At 39.4% G+C, this 23,970-nt stretch overlaps 2 protein-coding genes across 2 annotated transcripts in view; both read right to left on the bottom strand.

Annotated features, from left to right (window-relative positions):
* The window catches only part of pip5k1bb (phosphatidylinositol-4-phosphate 5-kinase, type I, beta b), a 38,391-nt gene extending 22,001 nt beyond the window's left edge, over positions 1–16,390 (bottom strand). Inside the window, exons 1-4 of the mRNA XM_014992881.2 lie at positions 16,125–16,390; positions 2,191–2,276; positions 2,000–2,068; positions 955–1,085 (exon numbers count right to left, since the gene is read on the bottom strand). Of these exons, the coding sequence (XP_014848367.1) occupies positions 955–1,085; positions 2,000–2,068 (200 nt within the window). The 5' untranslated portion in view covers positions 2,191–2,276; positions 16,125–16,390. The remainder of the gene's footprint in view (positions 1–954; positions 1,086–1,999; positions 2,069–2,190; positions 2,277–16,124) is intronic.
* Positions 16,391–16,887: 497 nt separating this feature from the next.
* LOC148157681 (uncharacterized) lies at positions 16,888–23,915 on the bottom strand. Its single transcript, XM_088008912.1, has 8 exons — positions 22,158–23,915; positions 21,182–21,272; positions 21,029–21,091; positions 20,706–20,942; positions 19,591–19,620; positions 19,426–19,509; positions 17,532–17,591; positions 16,888–17,447 (listed from the first exon to the last, which is right to left on the bottom strand). Exons 2-7 carry the CDS (start codon positions 21,210–21,212, stop codon positions 17,566–17,568), a joined length of 471 nt encoding a protein of 156 aa, XP_087865038.1. The 5' UTR covers positions 21,213–21,272; positions 22,158–23,915; the 3' UTR covers positions 16,888–17,447; positions 17,532–17,565.
* Positions 23,916–23,970: the final 55 nt, after the last annotated feature.

Raw genomic sequence — 23,970 nt, 5'->3', positions numbered from 1 at the left:
GTAGTGTGAACATCTCTGCTTTCATTTTAAATAAATAATGGCTCCTCACAGGAGGAAGGAAAGAAAAAAAATATGTTTTGAATGCTATTGTCTAACAGTCTAAAGAAAAACCTGAATCAACCTAAACTCAAATCAGAAGGACAAAACTTTCACACAAAATTCAGAAATCGATCACAAAACTCTTATCGGTTTCTCATTTTATAGCAAAACGACCGTCGCTGATCATCTGAAAGCTACGTGTGTCAGATGACAAAGGTTAGAAATCCCTCCTCTCTGTATCCAGACAGAGCGAGCGTTGGAACTGTGTGACGACGAATGAGAGGATTCCACTTTCAAACGATTCCTGGTAGAGCTTCAGATCATATCAAATGGTTCTCTAAGCCGATGATGTAATTGTGAAGACAGCCTGAGAAGACGGAGAGGACACACGCTGACGTCTGCCGAGCGCCACAGCTGCAGCAGCTGCAGCAGCAGCAAGAGGCATGCAGTAAGCTGATTTCACAGCTCTTGGGAGGATAATCTGCAGGAATAGTAGCATCCCTGCATCATGACTCAGACGAGAAGAACTGACTGCTGAGAAATGATGATGGAGAGGCTCTGGCTGCAGTTTACCCACTGGGCAAGATTAGTTATTTATTGCTTGTAGCACAGACCCAGACAAAAAAAATTTATATATATATATATATATTAAAGGGCAAAAAAAGCAGAACAAATCTGCAGATGTTAGTCAGCTGTTTCAGGCCGTTTCCACCTACATGTAAGCTGCTTTTTATGAAGCGGCTTTCTGATTCACGGCCTCCCGCTGTGAAATAACCTTGAGATTTGATGAAACTCATGCCGCTGCTCTGGAATCACCCATCGTACAAATAACTAACATTCAGAGGCTTCTGCTGAGGCTTTCACATTACACTAATGTCCACGTATATGCGCCACTTTGCTCCGTGCACCACTGACCTGGGTAGAAAGACGCTCTCCACCACGTAGAAGTCTTGCATAAGAACGTCTCTGTCCGGCTTTGAGGTGAGGTTGCCCACTGTGTAGCCGATGCCGAGCTGAATGGCTCCCTTCAAGGCCGACGACGTGGTCTGGACGGGGAAACAGAGAGAAAAACGGCACGTTTATTTGGAACGCTAAAATAGCGAGGATTAAAACGTCGCCCTGCCGGAGCAGACGCCCTGCAGACATTTGCAGCGCTCTACAAATTTACTGCCACTCTTGGTAAAGACGTGTAAAAATCCCTAAAATAAAGCAATGTGATGGAGAAATAATTGTGCTAAAATTTAATTTTAAAACGATTATTTCTTAAAATTTGATTTTCTTTCCTGTTGAAGTAAATTGATTAAAAAAAACATTTAGGGTAAAGTTTGCTTCAGTGTGTTTCAGACTAAAGACAACACCAAATTAAATAACCTCTCATGCGTTTGTGACTATATATTTCTGTGTATGTCAACTTGGACGCGTTTGTGTGTAAACTGCCGTTGGACAGCGCCTTGCTTTGAACCGGTGGCGTATAAATAAACCGGGTTGAATACAATTGTTTTGTGGTGCAACAAGAAGATGCAAATAAAAGTAAACGCCACCAAACCCAACTAAAAATAGTTGGGTATAAGCTGAGAAACAAATATTCCTGTCAGGTGGTTGGTCAAAATAACAAATCATATGCAGACCAAACAAAGACAAAGGCAGCTGCTGTGCTACAGGAAACGTTATGGTTACATCTTTATAAATGCTGCCACTCTCAGTGACGTCTACAGGGGGAAAAAAGAAGCAAAGAAAACAAGTGGGACCAGCACTTGACTGGTCTCTGGCAGCCAGCCCTAACAGGGGTCAGGACATTATGTGCTGCAGCACAAGGACATTTTAACCCACTCAAGTTACTCAGAAGTAAAGCTGCTTTGGACTCAGCGGCTCTAAAACTGAAGCGTTTACCAGAATCAGGTTGATTGTGATCAGAATAAGGAAATAAACCGCAGCGCAGCAAAGCTCTGACCGGCTTTACCTTCTTGTAGGTTTTCTCTCGGCTCGTAGTGCGAGGCCCTTCCATCCCGTTCTCAGAGGTGGTCGACATCTAAAGGACAAAGACGGATCCAAATCAAAACCCGCTACGTTGCCAACAGAGGACTGGTGCTTGTTACATAACCTCAAATTAATAATAAATAACCTTTCTGTAAGGGCACGAGGGTAACTTACCTTGCTTACAGATAAGCAGTGCTGGACCAACAGCAATCAGGACAACACCTCTTTATTATTAGGCTGAGCAATCATCAGGAGAGTCTCTACAAGAGAGCAGGAACAGGGAAAGCATTATGCAACAAAACCAGAGGCAAAACATCACCCATAAACTCAGCATTACAGCACGGAATAGCAAGCTGAAAGTAATAATATAAGTTTAGGACAGAGGTAGTTAGGCCTGTTGCTTTACATAACTTTCTGACGTGAGAAATCATTCCCAATGGCTTGTTTGTGTGTAGTAACTCTTTATTGGAGTCTTGTTTTGAAGCAACAAAACAATCCTGCTTGGCAGCTTAACGGTTCAAACTGCATCTCATTGAAGTGCAGAGCTGCGGTTAATGAGTCAGAGCTCAGGGGCGAAAGTTTTCACTATGCTGACAGCACAAGCAACTTCTTCCTGAGCCGCAACACTCCCATCTGTCTGCTGCTCCCCTCCCATCGCTGCCGCCCACCCCCCATGCCCAACCCACTCTGCCTGTTTTGCTCTTTGACTTTCCAAGGAAAAGAAAACAAAAAAAAAACAGCAGAGCGACGTGACTAAACAAAATCGCACCTCGGTGTCTGTATCACAGGCAAATCGGTCTTGCAGGCTGGAAAAGCTTCACAGAAATCTTGGTTAAGCCAGGACTTTGCGTGACAAAGCTGTGGCGTATCTGCACTTGCCACATCACCTGCATTTAAATGCACCTGCAGGACCTGAGCACCTTGAATGACTTTCTGCTTCATCAGCGTTTGGCGGCACGTCCTCAGTCCGGCCAACCGTTCTGTGACCAGCGGTCACATCACCTTCAGAGCCGCTGCACATCTCAGTGAAAGCCTTTGCAGAGCTCTGGAGTCCAAAATAATCTTTAGGGATATTATCCTGCGACATGGGCCAGATGACGGTACCCAGGTTTTTAAAAAGTGGCAATTTTCACATTTCATTTCAAATCCTGTTATATAGATGCCAGAGAAAACGGCAGAGATTTCTACAATAGTGTGAATTGTAGAGTACCATTGTGCCCCTCCCCCACCTGTTGCTATAAAAAAAGGTTCCTACACTTGAATCTGTCTCATAAAATGGACAAATTTGAACTGTCATCTTGAAAAGCCCAGTCAAAGAGTCAGATAGGTGCTAAAGATGACATCATTATTACTGTAACATTATTATTGTTTGCAGCAGTAGGAATAAATATTGCATTGTGTGTTGTAAATAAAAGTAATTAGTTCATTTTATATGCTTTTGTTTAAGCTTTTTGGGGAAAAAAAATAACAAAACAAAACAGTGTAACTATGATAACAGATGTAAGCTGGAGATCCGATTCAGCAGATTTTCAGCTTGATCAGACTGACCAGTCAGAAACTCAAAAGTAAATCTTTTTCTGATGACCAAATGCTTAAAATAATAAAAGAAAAATATGGCAACACTCTTCAGTGTAAAAGTTTGACTGAGGGAAAAGTACTAAAGATTAGCTGTATTCTTCAAGACAGTATATATCCAGCAGATAACAGGAAGGCGGAATAAGTAAAGCAAAAACGTGTTTACCTCTCTCGCTCTTTGAAGATGCTGGATTTGGAAATGTGAGCAGCCTTTTAAGAATCTTAGGCTGCCATTTTTATGAAGCTAGCTATGCTAACTGTGCTAAATGTTTATTTAAGGTGCTAAAGATTGTTTAAAACTTCACCTCCGTAATCAATTTTTCAGTTTTAAAACATTAGTAAAATCTTGTTTTACAACGACACATGGACAATAATCATTTATGCCGTAATGAGGGAAAAAATCTTTGGAATCCTTCTTACAGTAAACTTCTTAAAAAGAAATTGGATCTTCTGAAGAAAATATGGGAAAAAAACTGATTTAAAAAAAAGAAAATCAACCATCAAATTTTGACGGGTCCGCCTCTCGCAATGAAATCCTAAACGTGCTTCCTTCTTGGTGAAAACGTGTTTTAAAATAGAGCCAATGTATCCTTCTGGATGAATGCAGGCTCTCATGCACTGATAAAGAAGATTAAAAAAAGAATGCAGCCGACACCATGAGCGCTCATCTCCTGATAAATTCTTATCTGTGGACCAGCTCCTCCGTTGCTATAAACACAACAAAATATAGTTTGGCCAGAGGCACAAACTAATCCATCACTGTTTGGAAACTTGCATCATTTATATCTTTTCTTTCCCCCTTAAAAAAAAAACACAAGACTCCGTCAATTATAAGGCAACACGCTGATGCAACATTTGCCTGAAGCCGGAGAAGACATAATGAGATCCTGTTATCAATCATGAGCTGTGTCAATAGAGGCGAATCTGGGTAATGATGTGTTGATCCACCTGAACCATTATTCGCTCCGACTGGCCTGGCGCTCTCTGAAGCTGAGGAATGTTAATGAGTCCGGCTCTCAGAGCTGCCCTGACCTGAGCACCATTTTGTGCGCATCCCCCGCCCCCACCCCTCCTACTACCCTCACCTGACCCCACACAGCCCAGCTGGACGCTCCAGTACCCTGTTTCCAGAACGATCCATGCGAGGCCTGCAGCTGCGGCGAACAAACAGCAGGTCTCCCGTTCACTTCATAACAAAAGGCAGGCGGACGTATGAACACGCTGACGTGAAACGAATGGACGGATGATCTTAACCAGCCGTGACTTAACTCCTGCCATCCACACCATTAGCAAACAACGCAGGCACGTTGGAAAACGGCAAGGAAAAAAAACAGAAACAAAGTCAAACGAAACGAGACTCGGCTCCGTCGCATCATTGTCTTGGACAGATTATGTTGTGGAGGAGATGTTGGTGGTCTGGATGAGAACCAAGTGTCGAAACAGATCCAAGTGATTAATACAAAGGAGATTCTGTTTATGAATGCCTAAAAATTAAAAACATATTAGCTTGCAGTAGCTTGCAAATGTATCCACTCCCTTTGAACTTTTCCATAGAGGCCAGCTGTGAAGTGGAAGAGAAATGATACATGACTTTCTGCATTTCAGGAATAATTTGGAAAAGTGTGCTGTGCTTTACATTCAGACCACTTGCATCAATTCTTGGCTGAAGTCCTGCTGCAGCTGCAAGTCTTTTGGGCTACCCGTCTACCAGATGCAAACATCTACAGACTGAAATATTTGCTCCTTTGAAAATTGCTGAGGTTCAATTCTCAAAGAAGGATTGGATCGAGAGGATGTATCCATCTCCATCTTTGTTCAGACTCTGAGCAGTTTCCCTGTCCCTGATGCTAAAGCAAGAAATGGTTCACTGTGGTATGATGTGTTTTAGGGTGATGAGCAATGTTAGTTTATCTCCACATGCAGCCATAAAAAAGTCAAACTTTAGTCTCATCTGACCAGAGAACCTTCTGCAACCAGTAGGTTTCCTTCAACAATGGCAAATCGTTCATGTAGGCCAGAGTTATGAAGTGCCGGTAACACTTTATTTGAAGGGGGGTGAATAAGACTGTCATGACACTGTCATTAACATGACATAACACCTGTCATGAACATGAAAAAGCCTTCATGAATATTTACGACTGTTGTCATAAAGCGTCATTCGGTAAATTATGACACTTTTAATACAAAGTTGACATTATTCAAAATGTCTTTGTTATGACAACTTGACATTAACCAGGAAATCATTACTGATATAAATTTGTTATAAAAGTATTACTGATTGCACTTTAAAAATTAGGTAACTTTATGTTATTAAAGGTAAAGTTTAAACAGTAATGATTTCTTGGTTAATGTCAAGTTGTCATAAAGACATTTTGAATAATGTCAACTTTGTATTAAAAGTGTCATAATTTACCGAATGACGCTTTATGACAAGTCATAAATATTCATAAAGACTTATTCATGTTCATGACATGTGATATGTCATGTTTATGACAGTGTCATGACAGTCTTATTCAACCCCCTTCAAATAAAGTGTTACCGAAGTGCCTAACTCACAGTTGTCATGTCAACAGGTTCTCCCACCTGAGCCGTGGATTTTCCAGGGTCCTCTTGGCTCCTTCTCTGATGTGCTTCTTGCCTGTCAGTTCAGGTGGACAGCAATATCTGGGTAGGTTTGGAGCTGTGCCGTACCCTTTCCGTTTTCAGAAGACGAGTTGAACGGTGCACTTTGGGATGTTTAAAGCTTGGCATATGTATGTTTTATAATCTAATCCTGTTTATTATACAGTTTATCCGCTAATGTTCCCTTTTGCGCAGCTATGCTAGCCAGATGAAGTGTTTATTTCCCACACTGCAGTCAAAAGAAGAATCAACAACAAGCTCTGCTTGGACGAAGAAATTGTGTTGTACACGGTGGAAATTGTTTGTAGAAACACAATTTACCGTGTTTTAATTTACTGTGTTTTAATAACCTGGACTATGTACTCTTGACATTTAACTCACTTTTCTTTTGCACTTTTAAATTGTCTTGTGTGTGCTTTCTTCTAATCGGGTCCCATAAGAACCAACAGGCTCATTCCTCACTGCGGACAACTCCGCTCACAGACAGCTCCACTATAACTCGTCCCACGCCCTTGTCCAAAATTCTTTCCCCCTGCAAACAGGCCCACTTGAGCGCAGATCAAACATTCGTTCTCATGCCATATCTCCTCCGTGGTTTCAAGGGTACTGCCAAGGATGCAGGTCAGCCCCGGTGGAAGTCAAGCAGCAGCGCCGTAGCCAGGCAGTCTGGGAGACAAAAATCTGATGCAGAGAGGAGACGAGAGCCGTCTGCCAACGACACAAACCAAATAAAGTCCAATTATTATGAAATTAACCGTCTCTGACAGCGACATCTGAGCTGAGACGTATTCAATCACAGAGGTTCCTGTAGTCACCAGGATACAAACAAACCCAAAGGCTTTTTCTTTTTTTTTTTTCCCTCCTCTGCTTTGTTTCACTCCCTAGAAACAGTAATATCGGATTACTCCAGCAGACTGTAAACAAAATGATGAATCAATATTGAGACAGCAAGGCAGAGCACTAAGGATCAGGCCGCCTGGCTGCCGTGACCCCCACAATCTCTTACCACAACGTTAGATGAGCAAAGAGAAAAGGATTTCAGTGGAGAAAAACCAAGAAGACGCATGCTGTCATCTTAGCTCATCCTGAGGGGAAGTGGATTGGTCAATTTCCCGTCTGAAATACCAGACAGAGAAATACCAGCATTATCTCCTGATTTAATTCATTTCTTTTTTTCTTTTTTTTTGTTTGAACATACGAACAAGAGTCTCTTCAGATTATGAGCAATACAATTATATATGGAGATGAACTGATCAAGCCTATGGCTGCAATTTACATTTTCTGATTTTCAGTCTGATATTTTATCTGACAAACTTGCAATGTTTCTGTCAAAGCTATAAAAAACAGAATGTGCATATTTAGAGGTAAGAGATTTTAATCCAACAGAAAATGGAAAGGATTACAGAACAATCCCAGTTTGTGAATCCAAGCATGTGACTGTCACCATGAAAACATGTTGATTTTGGAGGCATTTATAAACTTTTGTTAATTTGATGGACAGGAAAAGAAGAAATCAAAAGGTCAGAGTTTGACCTGTGAAAATCCAGTGAAAATTGACTAATTTCAATAAAGTGGCTAATTGATTGCATCACTAAAACAAGGAGTGAATTAAATTAGTATTTTGCAAAGAAAACGTTTTGCTTTTTTTTACTTTGGGATGTCCTGATCCAGCCCAACGTACAGGGAGAAAAGATCCCAATCATTATCTCTGATTGAAGTCAATTTTCTGTCCTACTGTCACCTGCATGCCAGTAAGTCAAGCATGTTTTTAATCATGGTCTATTTTTTCATGCATGCCTTTAAAAATTGTAATAAGATTTTGGTGATCCAATATATCTGGGTTTTCACCATTAATCTGTATAGAAATCACCACTACAATGAAATTGACTCTGAAACACAGTCAGAGCTTGACTGTGTTGGCTGCTGCAGCATTGGCAGCAGCCAAAGGATTGGATTTGTATCATGGTAAAACAAAAATACTATTTAGACAGAAATAATTGTGTGTGGTAAAATGGCAGACTTGGAGTATGTGTTTGGTCACACGCTTTGATTAATCAGGCCAAGAATGTGAGGTATTTGCAAAGTGTATTATGATATCTTGATGGATTTTCCACTCTTCATATGCTCCCTCCTTCAGCATATGAAACCGATCTGTTTCGTGTTTTACTACATTAGGAGGATTGTTTGTTTTCATCCCCTTTCTGACGGACAGGCTGTGACGCAGCTTCAGGGTACAGTCTGCCCACTAACAGCAGGCACTATGCAGCACTGCAGATCTTGGAATGAAGTCTGTGTGTGTGATTGTGTGTGTGTGCGTGTGTGTGAATGTGATTAAAAGTCTGAGACAGCACCAACAGAGGCTGAGGACAGCTTATCAGACAAAGTAGCAAACAGAACTGAAGTTAAGTGGCAGAGCTTGTTAATTTAGCCACATTTAAAAAAAAAAAAAAAAAGCCCGGGGTATTACTTCATTGTAGTGTGAGGAAAATAAGGAAAAATCTCTTGGGAAACCAACGCTGTCGGCTTGCTGCGGGACGAGTTGCCTGATTGGATCCCTGAGGTTCATGCTTCGTTAAGATATCTTAACTAAACCAAAGAACGGAACCAAGAAATTCACAAAGTGGCCAGAAAACCAGGGTGGATGTAGATTATGTAATCCTGTATGATTAATATTTATATTTTTGTGTCTGCCTTCATGTGCATAAGAGTGACATCCCATTCTTAATCCACAGAGGTTTAATATAATGTTGGCCCAACCTTTGAAGATATTAACAGCTTTACGTCCTCTAAGCTTTTCACAAGGTCAGACGCTGATGTTGGACAAGAAGATCCGCTCACACTCAAAACACTCTCTACTGGTGGGGCTAGTTTTCCTACACAAACTCACTCATCCATAGTGCTAAACACAAAACAGTTTGATAATCCCATCAGTACCAAACTTTGCACTTATGCTTTAGGCTCTTGTGGTAATGACCAGGCTAACTGAAGGTACTCATACAGTGAGAGTGTGTGTCATACAGTGAGAGTGTGTGTACGTGTGTGTGTGTGTGTGTGCACTGGAGGGGAGAGGGATTTGACCTTTTAAATATGACACAGCCACACAAAAAAGGGGCCCAGCAAGAGGGTGGGACTGGTAAACATGAGAGGAAGATGATGGCAACGAGGAACTGCGACACAAAAGTTGTGGAAATATTCAGTCATTCCTTTTCTTATGGTTAATGCAACACTCACTAAACCGGGTAACATTAATGTTATTCTTACAGAAGAGAAAAGAAGAAGAACTGCGGTTAGCACACAATTAAACAACTAAAGAAGTATTGTGTTCATTTTATTTTGTATGCCCAGCGACTTCAGCTTGTGTATTTTTGAAAATCAGATCATCGTTCATCACTTTCACTCGAGTCCCTCTTTGCATGGGAAGCAGGCAAGGAGGAGGTGACCCTCCGTGTCCGGAGAGAGTCACGTGATTCATCCGAGGGAACAGAGCGGGAGGGAGCGTTGAGTGAAACACGGGGAGAGGAATATATAGAGGGAAAAAAAGTAAGACAATGTTCCCTAAAGATACAGAAGCAAACAAAAGGAGCTCCAATGAGCGTGATAGAGAACAACACCCAGCTCTCAGAGATGATGACCTCCCCCCGCCCCAGACAGCAGATACATCCATCACCAGGCATCCAGCAGAGCCTCGTGTCCCAACGTCATCGTCCAGGCAAAACAAACGGCACAAATACAATAAGAGACAGGGTTTCCCAGCTCAGCCAGGCCCTTCCAGGGTCCAAAGGTCCACTCTCCCTCAGTAAATCCTCGAGGGAGACAGAACGTTTTATTATCTAGAAGTATTACAGTAAACAGAAATGGCCCAATGATTCTAAGAGAAGGTTAATCATTTCATCAAGAAAGGAGACACAAGCTGCAATAGATAAACTCTTCCTCTTGTCTCGCTCATTCCCCCCCACCCACCCCAGTTGTCTTCACTCAGCTCTCCCTTTCATCTTGTGAGCTTTCTTTCCCACTTTCTCACTCCGACTCCCTGAGCGGGCCTCTGCAGACTTCGTCATTATAAGGGAAGCGGGAGGGAAGGAGGGAGAGAAGGGGCACTACGGAGGACTAAAACAACAACAACAAATATCTGAGTGATATACATTCCTGTGAGGCTGCCAGCTTAATGCTCAGCTAGCAGCCTTCAGCCGACCGACCGGGATTCAGAACAGGACAATTACCAGCCAAGCGTCCCCGCAGGCCCCCTCCGACAATGTTCCCTCACCCTTTCAAAGCTGGTGCCCGTGAGTCGATTGGCCAGACCAGGCAAGCAGAGGTCATTAAGATTGAACGGATAGCTTTGAAGTAAATAATGAGGATTTTAAACAGATCCCGGACTGCACACGGATGTTTGTGGACGGTCTTCAAAAGATTCAACTTTCTGTTTGTACGCGAAATTTGGAGTACTTCTGATCTTTTCGCCCCTGGCGTCATTTCACACCTTTGAAGCTCTGGCCGTTTTGTCCCCAACTTGTTTTGACGTTATAGAAGAAGAGCTGTCTGCCAGTGGGCGTTTCTGGCTCGCTGGGTGTCAATTCACAGCCGCCAGCGGTGCGTTTCACACCCATCTGACATCACACAATTTAAATCTTTATAATCTGCTCGTAGATTAACATAATGCGTTTACGTGACTATAGTAAATAATATCCATTAGCAGTGGGTCACCCTGAAATGAAATCGTAATCTAATAAAAACTCAAAAATGTTCAGAAGGTGTTAATTGGTTTAAACAGGGATCAGAACCAGGTTTGTAGAGATATATCATTACTGATATAAATTTGTTATAAAAGTATTACTGATTGCACTTAAAATCAGTAATACTGATTTTAAGTGCAATCAGTACTTAAAATCTGAGTGCACTTAAAATCAGATTTTAAGTACTGATTTTAAAATCAGTACTTAAAATCTGTACTGATTTTAAGTACTGATTAGGTAATGATTTCTTGACATTAACCAAGAAATCATTACCTAATAACATAGGTAACTTTATGTTATTAAAGGTAAAGTTTAAACAATAATGATTTATTGGTTAATGTCAAGTTGTCATAACAAAGACATTTTGAATAATGTCAACTTTGTATTAAAAGTGTCATAATTTACCGAATGACGCTTTATGACGACAGTCATAAATATTCATGAAGGCTCATTCATGTTCATGACAGGTGTTATGTCATGTTTATGAAAGTGTCATGACAGTCTTATTCACCCCCCTTCAAATAAAGTGTTACCAATTATCTTTATAAGTCATAAAAAGTACATTTATTCATAAAAATACAACAACAAAAAAACTGATCCACAATGATTTAAATATATGACTATGAAATACTTTGCTTGTGGCCAAGAATGAGTCTATAACATGGAGGAACAAAACGAAAAGGTTAGACCATTTATTAATTTGATGGCTAAAGACGATAAAAACTACATAAAGGGCTGTGACTGCTGGCCACTAAAATATTTAGCAACAAAATATTTTGGGGGAGTTTTTGTCTTTGATTTGCCAAGTAAAAAAAAGAAAAAATCTGCAAGATCCAACAAATCTGGAGCACACACACTTCACTTTGGTTTTAAATACCGACACAGGAGACAGACAGAAAACTGGACAGATTTATGTCAGGCTCATCGTGTTTGCAGCATATTTCTAAACCACTGCTGCACAAATGCTTAAACGTATATTCTACATTAAGTAATCTAATTGCATTATTATTAATATTAATAGTATGAAGAAAAAATATAAATTAAAAGCTTTGTGCATTGTTTCAACTACTTGACCAAGACCTTGTTACACTCTGTCTCATGCAGTTGGAGAAAACTTCACTCACTCAGGCACTTTCTCTAGTTTCTAAATAAAATAACTTTAAACTGCAAAAATAGCACAACAAATGTCATTTTTGGTTGATATACCTACGTACCAGTAACCGGCTTATCCTTTGTTTTCTTCCCAAGGTCTGTTAATTTTCTGCATCAAAGTTTATCAAACATTGTGCATTTTATGAATGAAATAGGCTCAAGTAGCTGTACAGAGAAGTGGATAATTGGAGGGTAGACCAGTCTGGTCGCACAGAACCTCAAGTGCAACATCTGATGAATAAACTTTAATTCCTCAAACCCACGAGGAGCCCTCGTGTATTCACAGATGTCGTACTTGAAAGGTCAGCGGTGGTGAGGGATGGATATGTGGATGTTATTCAATAACGTCGTAATAATGGGAGCTTGTGCTCAGTCTGGAGCGCCCAAGATAAGATTTATCCAAAGCGTTCTGAAGGTGAAGCCGGAGACCTTTTTCAGTCAGCGGTGCTGCTCACTGTTAGATTAATTATTAAGAGAAGCGAAACGACTGACTCTTAATTATTGACTTGACATATTTCCCTTTCAAGAGAGATGAGTAGAAAGAGGGACAGGGTGATCGGCAATGCATGTTTATTCTGAATTTGTTATTTTTAAAAATGTTCATTGCTTACATGTAATACTAAGTTATAATAAATACAAGAAGAACCTGCATATTATGCATGTTAGTTTTGGTTCTGTCTATAACTTGGATAAAGATTGTGTGAATTCCCAAGGAAGATACCAAACCCCAGAAAATGTACAACAGAAAGTGACTTAATTCCAGAGTTGTGACTCCTGACTGAGTGCAAATTGCAGTCAGATCCGTATGAGGTATGTGCTGACATGAGTGGAGGCTGGCCAACAAGTGAGGACAATAAAACAGACAACACACAGAGAGAGAGAGAGAGAGAGAGAGAGAGAGAGAGAGAGAGAGAGAGAGAGAGAGAGAAAAAAAAGAAAAAAAGAGAGAACAGTTCATCAGTTCATACTGTACACCGTTCACCCCTGTGCTTCACAAAGGTGGATCGTCCAAAGGCCATCAGGTCTCTACAGGAAGCTGGTCAACTTGATCTTAAATTTGATTGTCCTCTAACTCTTTTAGCAATTAATGACCCAATAGGTGGTAACAATTCCAACAACGGCTGGTACATCTGAGAGGGATGGTTTTAGCTCACACGACATAAATATAGCGTATTTACAAATGATTTGTCAGCCACAGTGGCTGCTCTATTTGCATGTCAGGCTCATAAAATATCCTGAGCAACAATTCTTTAGTTAATGAAACACCAGCCGTGTGATCCGGTAGCTGAGACGTCCTGCTTGGTAAAAAGCAGGGAAACACATTTGACAGCCTTTAACAGACCTGCACAAAGACGACCTCTGGCAGAACAGTTTTCTGTTATGTTCTGAATTCAAGTGGAAATAAATGAATCGAAATTCATGTCGAGGGCAGCAGAAAGTCGTCCTGTCTTGTTTTCAGCTTGTAGAGCGCATCATCACCGGCTCTAAGTGAGACGTCCGGACGGCAGCTAGAGGACCTCAGTTTTAGCCAGACTGCACGCAAACATCACAAAGTGTGGAATTTCCCTCCGAGAGGACCGAGAGGCATTTTTATCTGACAATGATGAATGTGACGAGACACTATATGTATGTGTGTCCAAACAGCACAGTGGACAGTTAAGTCAAGCTGTCACCAGGAATGGCAGAAGGGAAGCTGGTGGGTTATGTAACCGCTTTAATAAGTCTCATATTGTTATTTTTGCTGTATCACCACCAAGTTCCCATGGTACCTTATGATATGTACCAAGTGCTCTTTGACCCAGAAATCACAAGGCTCCTCTGAGAGGATCTGCAGATGCTAACGGCTACACCTGTGAACGGGAAGCTCCATAGACGACGGGGCGTTTGGATGTTTTCTAAAAACGTTGAACTGCAAGTGTTCATTAGCAGCCCAATGAAAGGCAAAGCTCAAGAACAGAAAAGATCTAATGTTTGTATAATAAATATGGCCTTTCAGCTGCTAATCATTTGGGAAGCCGCTCTGAGTGCACACATATGTTCACTGCGACATGCAAACCACTTTATCACCATATAAACTCAAACGTCACTGTACTTTATTATAACTTTAAGAAAGAAGCCAACCCTGAAAATGATACGTGTACAAAGTGTACTGTGCATTTTTATGCAGCTCCCCTTTGAGTCAATCATTTGTAAACCCTTTTTACTGCAGTTGCAGCTGCGGGTCTCCAATAGCTTAGCACATTTAGAAACCCAGACTTCTTTGCAAAATGTTTCAGCCTAAGTCAGATTGGATAAAGAGGGTCTCTGAGCAGCACAAGCATCCCCACAGTATGATGCTACCGCCTCTATGTTGCATAATGGTGCATTAAGGATAATGAGCAAGGTTGACTTCCCAACTGAGCTGTTATTCTCTGCAGCTCCTTCAGAGATGCCACAAGCCTCTGCTGCTTTTATGATTGAGGCTCTTTTTGTCTGACCCATTAGCTTAGGTAAAAAAGAAACCTTGGTAGATTAGTTGTGCCATACTCTTTCCATCTTTGATGATGGATCAAACAGATCCAAACTAAACAATTTTTTCTATAAAAAGAAAACCAAGCATCATCAAAATTTATTGCATAAAATCTCATAAAGAAACTGCATTTTTACCAACATCCAGCAAAGGGTGTTACACCTGAAGACCTGATGGAAATATGCATGTTTTCCCTTTCAAACATTGTGGGCATAAAGCCTTTCAGTCAAATGAGGATGATAAAGGAGTTTCATAAACACAGACACATATATCTGCAGCACCAAACTGATACGGGCTGGTTTGATTTGTATTTTACAACCCCAAGTACGTCAAAAGCTTCGGTGGATGTTCTATATATTATTATGTACATTTTCACTGCTGAACACATGCCGTTTTTACAATATGGTATTCACTAGTTTAGATCCTTCCAGTGCAAATACTATCTGAAAACGATGGATCATACTGTCCAGATATGCATAAGCTTTAGATAAACTCAAGAAAAGTTCATAAAGTACACAGATCACACAAATAAGTCCACAATTCAATTTCTTTTAAATTCAGGAAAGCCTAAGGGCTCGTTCATTAATAAAGGCGTCTTAGATGGATGCGGCAAAAGCTAGTAACATTTCATAATCGTGAAAAAATCTTTACGACTGCTATATTTCCTTTTCTTCTTTTTTTTAATTAAAAGGTGGGATACAGCAAGCAATTCTGCAAACTGCTACCAAGAATTGAGTTAACAACATGAAACAAAAACAAGCCAAGCCACTGGAAGGAATCAATCTGTCTTCAGAGCATAACCTGCTGTATCTTTGGTCAGACAGGGCCGTTTTATATCTGTCACAGCCTGGTGACTCTCAGAGAGGCTTAGGAGGGAAATGTGAAGAGCCCAGGATTCAGTCACAAGCACAGAAATGCATCACGTTAACGTAAAGAGCTGTAATAATAAGAAGAGATGCATAAAGGGAAAAAAAAAAAAAAAAAAGAAAACACTCTGTGACGAAGGGATTTAAAAGAAGGCTGCATTCAGTTCCAGAGAAATTGATCAACTGAAACTCATTGGCATGAAACTATAAATATCCCACATTTTAAAAAGAATTCATTACAAAACACAAGTTGCACAATTTAAGGCTTGCGTCATTCTCCATCCGATTGTTTCTAAGTAAGTCTGAGAAGCTGACAGTAAAAGGAAAAAAAAGACGTATTTCACTAATAAACAGGGAAAACTAACATGGATCGTAATTCATGAGTGACAGATTCTAGTGGAACCTAATCCACAATCCAAAAGCTGAAAACAATCCGTCTTCCCTCATCGAGGACCAGTGTCCACATTAGGTTGAGAACACCTTGTATCGGGGCAGAATCTGACGGCTCCCTTTAATCACACCTGCAGTTTTTCACCTGTCGCCGCAGCACCTGAGATCCGACACGTCACGGTCCCTACTGTCTCCCCCAGCCGCCGCTGTTTCCACTAAGTTAGACTAAACTTTGCGGGTGAACAAGTACAGACATCGTACCTCCAGCGGGTTTCCCTGATGAACCGAGCAGAAATTGTCTTCTTCTCGTTAATCCTGTAGAAATATTTCCCGGGGAGGCTGCTGCGGTGCTCACAGAGCCTCCTCCTCCTTCTTTTTCTTCTTCAAGCAGAGGATCTCCAGCAGATAAATGAATGTGGTTCAGTGTGATGTACTGTTTGCTGTACTTCCCTCCACAGCAGACCCGCTGTACTGTGCTGCTGTAGAGTTAGACAGCCTGTGTGACTCTGCTGTCTGTTCCTGCCTCTTTTTTTTTTTACAGCTTTTTTTTTTCCTCAGTGCACCACGAAGAAAAAAAAACGACTCAATAACTCCCCCTGCTGGCCTGACTTTTAAAACGAAAGAGTTAAACACCTCCAAAATTATTCATACTCCTAAGATCTAATGTAGTTATTTTTAATCAGTTAAGTGTTTCTGATAGGAAATGAGGCATGAATCTTCCAAAAGAAATGAAAACAATGTAAGTGAAAAATAAATAAAAAGCTGATTTTTGAAAATCAGTTCTATACCTTTCTAAGTAATCTGTAGAAAAATATTTAATATATAAGCATATTGGCATTACAGTAATTAAATACTTGCTATAACCCCTGACCATCTTTCTGAGCGTTTCCTCTGTTATTTTGAAAATGTATCTGTGATGATGAGCCATCATTCTACTCTTTGGCTCCATCCGCAGATTCAAGTATAGACTGCAATATATGTTTATGGAGTTATTGTAATTCCATGTATTTTCGACAGACAGACAGACAGACAGAAGTACTTTATTCATCCCAACTGGGAAATTACTGTGCAGTTGCAGCATACACATACACACAGATCAATTACAATATAAAAATAAAAAAAATAAGATAAATGCATAAAATATAAAATGTAAGATGTAAGATTCTGTATAAACAGTGAAAATTAATAATCTGTACAGTCTGTACAATAGTGCTTTGTAAGCAATCTGTACAATATTGATTAATGAGCAGATATGTACAAAGGTAACTTAGCGTTTAGTAATTAAGTGCTTTTTATATTAAAGTCAGCAACAGTAACTATTTTACCATTTTTTGCCGTAAATTTACAGACTTATTTTGCAGTGTTGACTGACGGTGACTGACGGTGATTCCATGTATTTTCTACAGTAATAAAATGTTTCAGATTTTACGGTCAGAAAATGTTGTATTTCACGATTTTTTACAGTGAAATTTACAGACTTTTTTTTTTTACAGTGTATAAACAAGTTTGACTGAATTGCATTAATCTCCATGTCCATGTTGGGGTGTAGCGTCATCATCCATTGGAAGAGCAGCTACAGCATCCCTAAAGATTGGAAACATGACCCTTAAACAATAAAATTCACATCAATGTAATAAATTGGCATGACAATTAACATTTTTCACTGACCTCTCAGTTGTGTGTCTGGAAAGTTGGATCTCTGTTAGATGCTTTCTACCATAAGGCTAACTGAAAAATAAGTTTGAGTTGAAGTCAATATGTAACATTCAGTTACCACTTTGAAATGATCGTACAGCTGTGCTCATTTTGCTGCTGGTTTGACATTCGGCCACATCTTTTAAAACAGTAATAAATCTGACAAATACCTCCTTAAAGGGCAGCGAATAATAGCAAAAAGTCAGATGTTCGCAAATTTAACATCCTTCAACATCATTTGGCAAGAGACATGCATACGCTACACAGGTCTCCAGTCTGTCACAGAACAACCATATTCTGCTATACTTGAGGAAAAATCTTACAAACTAATTATCCTGGCATGCACATTTTCGGATTGTGGGAGGAAGATTCCCACAGTCCCACAGTTTACTGATACCTTATTGCTACATTTGTAGAACTGTGTTTATTCTGTGTTCATTCTGAAACATCCAGGTGGGGTAATACCTTGTCAATATCACTTTAGATCAATATCTGTAAGTATACATTACTCTTTAAACAAAGTCATAAAGCAACACTGTCATCCACTGATTAGAAAAACAGGTTCTGGTTCATCCCCACCCTTAAAGACTCCATTCTTGACACAAATATTGTTGTTCAAAAAATATATGATTTTTTTCTGTTTTTTTTAAATACTTGTCTTATACTAATGTGAGAAGGTCTTTTATTAATGGTGGTAAATAGATTATAAAACAGACATTCAACACAAATATAAAAATCTGATTTGTACTTCGTGACAGTTTGTTACCAAATAAAACATTAATCTCTTAATAAAAAAATCAATTGTTTATAAAACATAATCTCTTTTGAAATACTGTTTAGACAAAAGAAATTTATAGTTAGTAAATTTTGCAAAAGTAAAAATCAGATGTTTACTTCGTGGCAGTTCATTACTAGAAAAAAAACGCTAATCTCTTAACACCAAATTAATAACAGGTAATATTAATGTTTATAAACCATAAGCTCTTTTGAAATACTGCTTATCTGCTTAGACACAGGAAATTTACAGTTGGTAAGTTTTGCAAAATTAAACATCAGATGTTTACTTCTTGGCACTTCCTTACCAGAAAACGCGCTCATCTCTTAGCAACAGATTAACAACAAATATTGTTATTGTTCAAAAAACATAAGATTCCTTCTGCTCTTATGAAATACTATTTATCTTACACTACTTACTACTTAACAAGAGCGGTCCAGTTGGTGAATTTTCCAGAAAAGTGAAAATATATGTATATTTTTTCTTTTGTCACTGGTGGTAAATATATTATAAAACAAATATACTTTTCTGTAATAAGTGTTCCACTAAGGTGGCATCTCTGTAGTTGTAACTGGAAGCTCTGCCTTCCTCTGTAGGAACTGAGCGTTCCGCCATCTCTGTAGTTTTCTACATCTCTGCCCTCCTCAGTGTTCTGTTGCTATGGTAATTATTTCTCTCTGAAAACTGTCATGTGTGAGAGAGACACATAGGGGGAGACAAAATTCCATCTCTGTTTTGAGCCTAACTGACACAAAATAGTGTTTTGATTTGAATTTGGCTCGTTTTTTCATTAATTGTGTCGTCATGGTTACTCGAAATGCCAACAGAAGTAATAGCTCACATGCTGAGATCCAGCCTTATGTTATGTTATATCGTGGTGGTGCCGCATTAACGGCTCGTAACATTAATGCAGAAAGGAAGCAGCAGTTATTTTGAGGTGTAGAGTAATCAGTGCTCTTTTACTCTATTTAGAGTAATAGGTGCCTTCCGTGTATTGCATGAAGGCACTGAAATGCCTTGCTTTGCAAAGCACTGCTATGCTCTGCTGTGGTAGGCCCCAATTATTATAGCTCGATGAGGATTCAAACTTACAGATGGCTGCTAAGGCAATGGCGCCTGGATTTACACACCCTGCTTTCTTCCCATTGTTTGAAGAGTTTGGTGATGGGGATGTAGCTGGAATGTTGGATAAAAACACTAAAGTTCAGAGAAAACAGCAAAATTGAAAAAAAAAAAAAATTCTCAATCGACACTTACCAGAAATCAAAAGGCAAACGGGGTCATCGTCTTGTAGACAAAAAACAAAATACCAGAAAGTGTTATTCAAATAACAAAACCAGACACAGTACATCAAAATGTAATAAATCTTAGTCACCTCTATTTTTTAATGAACAACAACCTCTGTATGTAAACATTTAGTTTGCCATCAGCGAATCAATAGAAAATGTTTAGGAAAAACATTTTGATTCTAGGGCATCGTGGGGAGGTTTAAAACAGGGTTAGTTATAATAAAATATCTGTTAACATTCTCCTGGAAATGTTAAATCCATTATCTAATCATGGAAAGAGTAAGACACAACTATCAAAACACTGCTTCTACTTAAACTAAGATCAGGCAAGGAGAGCATTGAGTGGAAATACGGCCCAGAGTCCCAGGGTAACTCTGGAGGAGCAGCAGATTAAGTAGGGGAATCTGTTCACAAGACAGATTCCCCTACCAGTCATGCACTCTACAAATCTGTTCTTTACAAAAGAGAACCAAAAAGAAAGCCATTGCTGAAAGCAAGCCATTGAAAGTCTAATTGGGTTTCATATTTGGGTGTTGGAATGGCCCAGTCAAAGTCAAGACCCACAACTTGAATGAGAATCTGTGGAAAGACTTGAAAACTGAAAGGTTAAAGATTTCTCAACAGTAAAGTTGAGGAACCTTACCGAGCTGACTCAACCTTACTGAGTTTGAGTCATTTTGCAAAGATCGGACAACAAATTCAGTCTGTCGATATGCAAATCTGGTAGAGACATACCAAAACTACTTGTTACTGTAATTAGAGTAAAATCAGTTCAACAAAGTACTGACTCTGTAGGTTCTAAATAGAAAAGCACATTGCGTTTTATATATTTTAGATGTTTTGTTCTTTTTCACATAGATGTGACATTTCCAGTGTGCTTTATTATAATGCACTGGTTTGATTAGAGTAAGAAAAAAAATCCTATAAAGCTGAAACAATACAGTGAAGTCTGTACATGACAAAATGTAACTAGGATAATTAGTATAAATACTTTTGCCCTACAAATCTATTTTTTGTTCTAAGTAGTCCCCAACTGCAACCTGGAGCTATGAATTGTTTTAATTAACCTTAAATTAGAATTACCTGTACATTTCTCTGTTGGAATGTACTTGTTCTCCTCCTCAAACTCACACTTAGTCCCTGCTGTGGTGGCAACATATGCACGGCCATCAAGCTGACACACTGTTTGGATATGTGGAGGTCCTGAGCAATCTGGAAGGAGGCCATGCGGAAGGAGGGTGTCACCACAAAACACTTTAACCACATTGGTAGCACATCCTGCAGACTTGCAATAAAAGAGCTGCCGTGAATCCTTGGCAACTGTAGAATCACAAAGAAAACATTTCATGTGAACATGCGGATGCTGTTACATGAGACAAGTCTGAGTTAGAGAAGACATTTCTGACCTGTGGTGACCGGAAGGCTCAGAGTGTGTTGAAAAGCAGTCAGTAAAAATATGATCATCATAACTATAAAAACAAAAATATGAAGCAAAATCAAGGTTGTCAGCTGGTGACCAATGAGTGAAGTTTAAAACTGGTAAATTCTCAGATGCTTACCTTGCATTACAAAAGCTGTTGAAGATGACATAATGCATAAACGGATTCTGTCTCTCTCCACAGATCTCAGAAATATTTTCCTCCACTACACCTGGGGGAGGAGTTCTGTTTTAACATATATGCAACAGTACCACACATTATAAGTTATAACATTATAAGTTTTTAAAATATTGACTAATGGCAATTTACTGTAAATCTCTCTTCACAACAGATCGGTAAATCATCCATACAGTGTAGGCGCAAAGGTTGCACGTCACTCTTAATTTTAGACTTACTTTCTAACACTTACACCACAATTGTGCAATTCAGAGGTAAAATTGCACAAAAGACTTTTGGAAGTAAGAAACTGGAAGTAAGTAACGGGGTATTTACATTAGCTGCCATAAGCACTTATTTAATAAGTTTTATATTAAAAAAAATATTTTTTGGAAAAGTGCATTAATTTCTATACGTTTTTACATTTAAAATATCAGAATTGCACATAACTTTATTCTTTTGTCAGATTATATAATTTTTAGATATTAAATCAGAACTCTTAGTACTTGAGCTGCTTTTTGTTTTACGAAATATTTAGTCAATTCTTGGACGGCTACTTTTTTACTATATATGGTGAAGCAGTGTTGTTTTTACAATTTTGTGCGGTTCTACGGAGAGGATCTGAGGCAAGCAACTGATGGAGGCGTCTTTTTTGAAGTTACTCCCACTGAAGTTACTGTTACCACAGTTTATCAGTGTGGCAGCACACAACACGAGAGATATGTGCATAATAACTCGAATCTATTTCGCTTACCCACACAGATAAAAAAAAAAGAAAAAACATAAAACGGTTCTAGCTGGCAAGCTAGAGGGCTTTTCTATGGGATACCCACAGCACACCCTGTGCTTCAACATCATCATCCCATCGTCCGCCTCCGATCTGCTTTCGCGAATATTAGCGAGTTAAATATATCAAAAAATTCCACAATTAAAGTCCTACCTGGATAGCAGCCGCCTATACAACCTGTGAAGTCCGTGTATGTACGTCAGTCAGTGTGCATGTCCCCACCGGCGAATTGAGTTGAGACGGGGTTATATCCGGCTGGTAACGTTAGTTTCAAGTTGTATCTTCGTTAGACATTCACTTTCCGTGGTTTGATCAGCGATGGCTTTTCGATCAGTGCACGGTTGAAGTGAAGGTGGTGAGCTATGCTCTTCGCAGGCTACTCCCTCTCATCCTTTCGCAAAGTTGAGAGAGGCTATTAATTGGATGCACCAACCCCTCCCAGACGCGTCAGCTGTAGCGAGAAAAAAAACACTTTCTATTTCACAAATATGTAATTAATGCTTAGTTACTGGACCAATGAGCCACAACTGTTTTTAACATACTTTATAGACTCTCATATTTTTGTTAAGATTTTTTTATTTATTTATGGATTTTATTTATTTATTTATTTATTTATTTATTATTCAAAAGATAATTGTGTTACTGCACCTAACCAGTGAGAAACAGTGGGTTTAACCTGCCTCACATAGCTGCTCTGACATTCAGAGTTGTGGAAATCACTCACATAATTAACTCTTAAGCTGTATGCAAATGTTTTGCTGACGCATCACGGGCTTCAATTTATCAGAGCTACGTATATTCTCCAGTTGAAGTTTTGTGTTTAGACATCAGCTACAACTGCAGGTAGTAGCTGTTAACTTTACAAAAATAAATAAATAAAAAATCCATTACCTGAAATATTTACGTGGTCATCGTTGCTCAATTCTGTTTCATGAATCAGTGGTTTCAGCATAAAACCACAATTTTCACGTGGCAGTGTCTCAGGCAGGATATTTTTGAAACATGTAGGACTGACTAAGCAGATGACTGTACGACCAGGGAGAAGGCGGAGGAACTCGATTTTCTCACACACTATATTATATCTTATATTGCAGGCCTACTGCCAAGACAGTTTTAGCAAATAAAAAACATTGTTTGTAAAAGTTGCATACTGCAGCTTTAAGGGTTTAAATACAGTCGGCCTGAGACTCATTAATAAATATCGTTAGATGAATCTGCTTGTTTGTTTTGCTTCGCTTCAATCTCTGCTCCTCAGTCCGCCCAGCATGGATGCAGCACAACGTGTGCTGTGAAATGAAATCATGCAGCTGACAGAGACCTATTAAAGAAAGCTGTACCATGGTGTGAATCCTAAGTGATTCAGCTCCATCTGTTAAGTCGCCTGCCCATTGTCTTCCTGCAATTCCACATGATTCTCATGTCCCTTCGGTTATTCATACGGTATTTGTCCCATTGAGCTGGATTCCTGCAGCTTAATTGCAACCGACCAAATTAGCGAAGAGAAGGAGTTGTGAAGTCGATTTTTTTTTTTGAATTGTAGTGTACATATGGTTGCAGTTTGACAACTTGAGGGCCCTTGAAATTCTTGAAGTAAGAGAAACCTGTTGTGTTATAAGCATCCATCTCCATTCATCCATCCATCCATAAAGTAGGGCTGACTCTGTTCTGGGGACTCCTCTGGAACATGTGGAGATTGTTGTGCAAAGAAGGATTTTTCATTAATCACTTGTCTCAGGAAAGGGAAAATGGAGAGCATGCCGCTCTGTCTGTGACAAGTGTCAAAATCATTTTATTGGGATTGTGGGGATGTCTATTTTACATAGGCCCAAGTTGGTGTGATATTTTTTTTCTTTAAGATGTGCAGTTATAATCAAAATCATTTTTATATTTATTAATTATATATATTAACAACTGACTATTTATGCCATAAAATATGCAATGTTGTTAAACTCAGGGGAAGTTATTT

Source organism: Poecilia mexicana, unplaced genomic scaffold (assembly GCF_051168715.1).
Source record: "Poecilia mexicana isolate PSO_F unplaced genomic scaffold, ASM5116871v1 scaffold_9, whole genome shotgun sequence".
Classification (NCBI taxonomy): Eukaryota; Metazoa; Chordata; class Actinopteri; order Cyprinodontiformes; family Poeciliidae; genus Poecilia; species Poecilia mexicana.
Note: the sequence above shows the minus strand (reverse complement) of the source record. Positions and strands in the feature narration are given on the sequence as shown.